Source organism: Cryptomeria japonica, chromosome 4 (assembly GCF_030272615.1).
Source record: "Cryptomeria japonica chromosome 4, Sugi_1.0, whole genome shotgun sequence".
In the NCBI taxonomy this organism is placed as follows: Eukaryota; Viridiplantae; Streptophyta; class Pinopsida; order Cupressales; family Cupressaceae; genus Cryptomeria; species Cryptomeria japonica.
The window spans coordinates 230779988-230788511 of NC_081408.1; the positions used below are offsets into that span (position 1 = coordinate 230779988).

Below are 8524 nucleotides of genomic sequence, written 5' to 3' on the forward strand. Positions count from 1 at the left end.
ATTTATATTTCAGTATCTCTACCTCTCTCTCCTATTGACACTGTCTCTCTTAAATTGTATCTCTATCTCTCTATTTGTCTATCTATCTACCTCTCACACCTCGTTATATCCATTGCTATCCATATCTCTACCTCTATCTCCCTATATATGTCTGTCTATCTCTCTCCATCCCCTCTTTATCTATTTACATCTCTCTCTATCTATATCACTCCTTCTCTCCCCCTTTCCTTCTCTCCCTATCACCCTGTATCTCTCATACTTTATATATCTATATCTATATCTATGACTCTCTATCTCCCTATCTCAACCCTTTTCTCTAGCTCCCATCTCTACCTATCTATTATGGACACATATATACTAAAAGAGGGGTGAATCAATAAATAAAAGCTTTATCTTTAAAGATACTACAACAATTATAAAATTACTATATCTGAAAATAACATCAAAAGAAACTATGCAAGAAATTAAAAATTCCAAACATCCACACAAGAATATATCAACTTTATGTTGAAACCCTAAACAAGAAAACCACTATAAGAAACGCTACTTGGGTCTATTTAACTGAAATCTAACCTCAAAAAATAATAAATATGTTACAATAATTTTGTAGGCCACAACCCACTAGAATTACAACCCAAAAGGGACACCAATCCCCAAATTAAAACTAATAATTAACCTAGAAACTCAATACCAACTAAGATTATGAGGCTTCAACCATAATTATAAAGATATAAGTATAATTTATGATACACAATATCACATCATAAATGATACACAATCAAATTCATGTGTTGCAAAGGCTATGAAAAATGCTTCAACATCATTCTAAGAGGATTTGATTAAATCTAAATTAGGGGGATTATTCTATTTATTATTTTCTCCTTCTTGCATTGTTGATAGAAATGACCAATTTTGTCATCATTCTAATATTTCTCTTTGGACTTTCTAGCAGACCAAGTTCAAAAATAACATTTAGAGTTTCTTTTCTTTCCTCTTATCCTTCTTTACTCTATGTATTGATCTAACATGAACTTGAAGAGAATACTTAACCAGTTAACAAAAATTCTTTTCATTTATCCATATTGTAATAATACAACAACCTCATTCATCTTGAACTTGGTGGTGGAAATCCCAATTGTCATCACAAGGTTGTCTCATGAGTTTGAAAAAAAAATAAAAAATCATGCAACAATCCTCCTCTTTTATTTTCACCTCAACAAAACTAAACCAAAGAATTAGAATATTAATTCCATTTAAATAATCTATAATAAATCATTAGTCTTGAACTCTTAGAGAATATAAATTCTTCCTTATGAATAACTTGTATACCAAGAATTTAGCTTCATAAACGTCTCCAAGCTTCTTCCATAGGAGTTATGTAATCTTCTCTTCATAAATAGTCAATAACATATAAGCTAAGAAATAGATTCCAGTGAAGCTGTTGAATATTTTATCCATCATATCCTAGACTTATTGAGAAATGTTGACTAGTTTAGATCTAGTTAAAGTGGCACACATATCTCTATCCAATAGAATATCATATATTTTCATATTTCATGACTCAAAGTTGCCACCATTAAACTTTCCATTTCTATTCTTCTAATATTCAAACTGTCTACTTCCTGCATCAAGATTAACAAATATTTTACAACAAGCTTCCACTAAAATGGAGATAAGTTCAAAAAATGTCTACCGAACAATGGGACCAAAACTAGCAAGGATTTGACTCTATTTGAAATGAATAAAATTGTGTGTATACACTTCTTAAATTAATCTAATGAGAAGATACAATGCAGAATTTTCCTTAACCTCTTATAAAATTACTAGAATTGATACATATGTACTAATAATTACATTACATTTTCAAATAAATCAAAAAGACTACAACATAATATGTCGATGGAGAAAACCATTTTAGGATAAGAACCCCACAATACAAAATCTTAATTGATGTTTTATTAGTGAAAAAATGTTTTTCAACCACTTGTAAAAGTATTCTTAAGATGATTTTTAAATTATATTAAGGTGGGAAGGCACCCAATCCATTAGAGATCCAAATAAAAAACCATCTAATAATAGAAACAACCACCACAAGTCTTGGATAGAAATCCTAAAACATAGAAACACATGAAGAGCTTAGAAATATCACATATAAAAAACTAATATAACTAGAGTACAAAATTAGCCATATAAGAGTAGCTAACAAGATAAAAAATTAAACATAAAGGGACATTAAGAAATATAGCCCCAGTGATTAAGAATTTGGTCTAGCTTATCTTGCCAAGGAGGGAGACATTAATCTATTTGCTTTTAGTTTTTCCATCTTTATTTCTACTTGGTTCTTCCCTCCCTTTTTTTTCTTTCAATATTTCTACCAATGGTCTCTACTCCAATAATAGATCTCTACTTTAGATGAAAAGTTCCTATTAATTTTCACCAAGTTTTTAATTTTCTTCTCCAAGCACATGATCCAAGCCTTGTTCTCCTCATAACCAAGATACTTTTGGGTAGTCTCAAAATTTTCCACCCAAAAACCTAGATATTCAAGTTCTATAGCTATCAAATGCCAGTTTTGGGAGGTGTTAAATTTACTATTAATTCATTTCTTATCCCATTTGTCTTCATCCTCATCAAAATAATCCTTCAAGATGTTAAGCCCATTAAGGGTGTCTTGGCAATAGGATTTTTAACATGATTTTATAGAGTTGATTCCTAGAGATATTTCAACAATATAATAGCACTTGTAGAAGGTACCATATAGACTACACTCCAAGGCATCCAATTTATAGACAATAATAGTGTGCTGGTATCTTCTAAATAGAGATACAATGTATATGCATCCAAAAACACTTAGCTCATTTTCCAATCAGCTCCAAGCATGCAAATGATACTTGTAGAGGATTTTTTGACTCCTCATTCAAACCTCCAAACTTAGACATCCCATTTTTGCCACAAATAGCTATTCTAGATACTCTCACACACCTTACAACAATCATGAAATTATTATAATTTAAAAAACTTCTAACTATATGAGAATCCATCATAATTAACTATTAATGGTTGATTCTATATCAAGTTGTCATTTCCCAACATGGGTGCCCACATTCTCTATATAAAGTTGCTCCTTAACATTATACCTTGTCATAGGAATCTATCATACTATAACTACAAGATATCAACGTATGGTAGAGAATCCCTACCACAAAGTGAGATACCTAACATCCCATTTGGGCAAAAAAATTATTGTCACCTTCTAGTTTGAAAATCATTGAGCCACATCACACTAGATGAAGAAAAATACCTATGCAAGAAAATAAAATATAGGAATACATAAACACATTAATTAATTAAAGAAATGCTAGGAAATGCTAGGGTTGGGACACTTTACCCCCAATAATTAGGATGACCAACTATGTGGATCATGGGAATGGTCGCACCTCACATAGTTGTGATAATCCTATTGGATGACTTATAAGAACATTGTGATTGGTGACATAATCACTACTAGTGAACAAAGAAAAATAATGTATTTCCTCTATAAACATTAACGTATAAAAATATTTTAAATCTATATTTTGGTCAAAACCTCAATAATGATCAAATCTCTATATGCACAAGGAGTTAGAGAAAATAATAAAATTTTTCCCTAAATAGACTAAGCTCTAAGAGTTAAGAATAATTTTGTTCTAGGGTAGAGATATTAACTCTACTATCCATCTAGAATTTTGAAAGGTAAATGATTAGAATTTTTTTTACATTAACTGCTTTCTCTTCAAATATTATATTACAGTTATCCCATTTTTATTTAAAATATTTTTCCAGACCTTCAAAATCTAGCTCAAAATTAGAGAGTAAGGCTCTATCATCATTGCTTTTTCAATCTAGTAATTATTTAATTCTATAGTTCATTTCTTATTCTTATACACTCCACATTTTTATGCATCAAATTTTGAAGCTAGAATGCTTTAATAGAATTCCTATTTTTGAAAAGAAATATAATTATTTTTAAAAAATGAAATAAATAGATAGAAATTAGTTAAAAGGAAAGGTAACTAATATCCACTTATCAAAGATGAATTTTATAAAATATGAGGCAGAACAAATTAGAATACAACATGCAACTAATAAAAAGTTTTTCTTCCTTGTGGCCATTCTGTAGCATATTCAAAAATTAGTTCTAAATGCTTTTCCTTTGAAAATGATAATATGATATTCCTAGTTTCCAATCATGATATTTAAAACCATGTTTTCTTGTGAAGAAAATTCTTTAGACAACACAAGATTGTATATCATTTTGTTGTCAATCATGTCAAGACTTGCAAATATGTATACTGTGAAACTAAATTATAATGCTCTTACAAACAAAATAAAAAATTATTAGTATTAAACATTAGAAAATAAGTATTACAAAGAAATCAATCTCCCATTTTAAATTTGAAAAATGTAATGAATAATCAATAAATGTAACACTTATCCAAGATTAAAATGATAAGAATAAGAATACTAGCAAATAATTTAATCACTTTGGTCTTGACATGTTAATTCTAAACATCAAATGAAAAATTAATTAAACATCTTCCTGAAAAATATTATATTTGATGAAAGAATAATCTTCTATTTCAACTTTTAGCAATCATTTTTAAAATCGTGCAATATCGTAAAGCTGCCTTCATAAACTTTGAAGCTCACAAAATACAACTTAATAGTAAAAATAAAATATCTTACTAATGTAATTCCTTCAGTTATTAGGGTTTTATGCATCCACAAAACTTCAGTGAATGCTAAATATTTAGAACAAACTACTGCAGTGATTAAATAATAGTCAGAGAAACAGAAAAATATCAAAGAGAAATGTGAAACGAGGAAGATTTCATTCTTAATAGAGTCAGCAAGACATTGCATTTATAAGTCACGCAATTCAGCCACAAGTCCATAAAGATACCGCAACTAGTGGAGTTGTTTTCCACCCACTAATTAGGGCATCTCCATTGGCCTCGAGACTATAACATTCACCGTGAGATAATCCTTTCAGCAATAACCTGGCCTGATACCAAGCTTGATAGCTGAAGCTCATCTCCTTCAATCCCTTGTGGTTGAAGAAACATCTCCAAACATCAAGTTTAACATGTCTAACTCTCCTATCGTTCCCCTCACAGGCAATCATATTCCTTATCTGGCTTCCACAGAATATTTCTTCATATTTGACCCTTTCTGGATCACGTCTATCTGGCATGATCACGTCGAAGGCGTCAAAACAAGCGCTGCTGTGGAAAAGTACATCGATGAATCGCTTGTCAAATGAAGGAGAATTGCTGTCAGCTTCAACCTCTATATTCACCATTATCCGGGGCCTTAATCTCTTTATAACATCGATAACACTCTCCAGAAGACTCCGGTTATATAACAGCCTATGGAAAACAGTGGGAGCAAACACTGCGACAGCCTCCCCAGGTTTAACGTTGAACATACCCTCATCAATCTCCTCCATAGTTGAGATCTGCACCATCCTGTACGAAAATGGAACCTCCAAGGACTTAGCGAGCTCGTGTAGTCGTCTTCCGCTATCTTTCAGATCACCCGCATCCATTCCAATTGCTGTGATCCTCAGAAGCTTAATCGAACTGGAAGGACTTCTCAGGGCAAGGCTCTGTATTAGACCTGACCATTGACTCCCATTTCGAATGTCCAGATCTATCACATGAATTTTGTTAGCATTTCCCACGGTGTCTAAGATTGCCTGCACAGATGTTAGTTGCACCAGTTTCACAAACGGGACAGCTCTATAAGAAAATGCCAGCACTTGATTAAATTCGGCTTTATTATACCCACTGTAGAAATTGTTGACAAAATTGAGGGCTGGCTTTACAGGATTCCTTAACTCCTCGCAGGTCTGTCGTTCGATTCTCTCCTGCAGCGCCCTGGAGAAATAATAGCAGACCCTCTCAATAGGGCTTCCCCACTTCGAAGAGAAGTCGTGACACTGCATCAACAGCCTGGCTGCTTGATCATATTGTTTGTTGTTTATATACTCTGCAGAGATGAAAAGAAGATGAGCCAATTCTAGCCCATGCTGGTCTTCCGTCGCCAGAGCAGGAGTGACAAAGCAAGACTCTATGCCGCCATTAGCATAGCCTCTGACATATCGCGTGCCCGCTAGTCTGACAATTTCTTCGACAGACGACAAAACATAGGCATGTGTGAGCATTTCGCCATTGAATTTAGATGGCAGCTCGGAAACATCATACTGTTGCAATGAAAAGTTATCTAACTGCCCTGACATTATATTCTGCACCTTCTGATCGTCCTTGTAGATTTTTGGACATGGAGCATTTTTACAACCAGACACTGCAAATCGCTCAGCCATGGTTGCCTTCGCCTGGTCCTTAATTACTGGATTCGTTTCAACTTCCAGCCAGAAAAAATATTTCAGAGTATAATATCACAGAAACGGAGGAAATCTATATTTTCCTAGTAGTTCTTGTCTCTGCAAACTTGGTGCTGTTTTCTTTCAAGGTATGAATTCATCATATATTTAACAACGTTTCTGTGTAACGATAGCCGTCTGTGGCGGCAAGATTCCAATAACTGCTGTTCTTTGAATCCATACAAATAGTTAAATTCAATGTTTAGTTAAAAGAAATAAAATAGATTCGGTCGGATCCACGTAGTTTGAAAGTGTACTTTTCAGAATGAAAGAGATAAATTTTATCTTAGCAACATTGTGAAAATAATTTTTATTTTATTTTTTAATATAGACAAATTTTGTGTAAAATATATTAGTGTTTTTATTTAAATTATAAATTTATGCGAATTCTTTAAAAATAATTTAAGAATTGTTTTATTATATTTATTAAAATTTATAAGATAATGACATCAGATTGTTTATGGTTATTGTATAAATTTTTTCAATGTAATTGAAAATTGGGTTCATTGTAATGTTGTATTGGTTAATAGAGGTAGAGGACAGAAAAGCAAATAGAAAACATGCAGAACAATAAAGTGATAAAATAAAGATGCATTCACAATATTATGTATTCATTTATATATATATATATAATCACAAAACACAATGCTTGATTCTATTAAAGAGGAGATGTTTCATTTGATTAACCATACACTAAAAAATACGAAACTTATAATACTCTATTTTTCAACTACAAACCCTATTGTTATATTTCTATTTTAATAGAAGTACTTGTGCTCTGTACTACTCTGTTTTTTTAAACACATTACATTACAAAACACTGTTAGTTCACTCTATATGCTTTTTAAAAAAAATACTACCCCAAAAAAAAAGAAATGCAATTAATTCAAAGTTTCTAGATCCATCAAAGGCAAATTATAAAGGAGATTATCATTAGAAAAAAATAAATCAAATATTTCCTATGTTCATTGAACGGAGGCAAACATAGAATGGAGAGAGCTGAGAAAAATGGATGATCATGTGCTCGAAAAGACTGACATGGCATTTGATGGCAAGAGGGAAGATAGGCTATAGGAGGGAAGTAAATGCAGTGGTTGAAGATTAATTCCAACACTCTCCCTTAATAACAATATCTACCATCATGCGGACGCTAGTGCAACCTACATAGGGCTCCACATGGCGACCAAGGAGGGCTTTAGAGGGGTTTGGTTGGAAAGTGACTTGCTTAACATTTTGAAATGCATCAAGGGTAGTATGGAGCAAAGCTAGACTATTTCGAACATGATCAAGGATTGCCTTGAAATGATTGCTAGCCTAGAGGAGCTCAAGATTTCACATGTTTTCTAGGAAGGAAATAAACTAGCCGATCATGCTGCCAACTTGGCTATTGATAACGTGGTGGTTAAGTGGTGGAGTGGAAGGGAAACCTTCTTGAAAACTCTGTGCGACCTGGCAAGAAATGGTGTCAATATCTTCGGCCTTACAAATGAATTTAATGCTAGAAGATTATGATGGGGTGGGAGCCGTTTGGATGGTAATTCAAATTATTACCACTTTGAGAGACTCTAGAAACTTCCGCTCGCCCTATTTCTTGTTTTTCTCTTTCCTAGTTTTCCATCTGGAGAGTAGCTGTCTAGATTGCCTGAGTAACAGAATTGGTGGTGATAAGAATAAGCATGAACCCACGACCTATGATAAGTGGACGAAGAATAAGGAGGTTTGGGAGGAAATCTCTGATGGTGGGATAGTTCCCTATCTGGAGAGACTTCATGGCAACTCTTCCTTGGTTACTAAAATCTTTGTTAAAGGTTGGAACAAGGGTGTGTTAACAGTTTATGGGATGAAATTCCTTGTTGATTCACCCTGGTTGCCACTGTTACTGGACTTGCTATGGAGGGCAAGAAATTTTATAGAGAAAGGAAATCGGGTGAGGAGGCCATTGCTACATTTTTTGACAAGGATAAGGAATGACAAAGGGTTTCTAAAATGGTGGATGGTGGCTACAACAAGAAAGAACCAAATTCCCTCTGGGTGGACATGGTGGAATTCATCATGAGGTACATCACTCTTGATGGTAGAAATGCTATTATTTTCTTGTAT

The 8524-nt window shown here is 33.1% G+C and overlaps 1 protein-coding gene across 1 annotated transcript; it reads right to left on the bottom strand.

Annotated features, from left to right (window-relative positions):
* Positions 1–4918: 4918 nt before the first annotated feature.
* Positions 4919–6364, bottom strand: LOC131027268 (GRAS family protein RAM1-like). The gene has a single exon (XM_057957283.2). The coding sequence runs from the start codon at positions 6362–6364 to the stop codon at positions 4919–4921; it is 1446 nt and encodes a 481-aa protein (XP_057813266.2).
* Positions 6365–8524: the final 2160 nt, after the last annotated feature.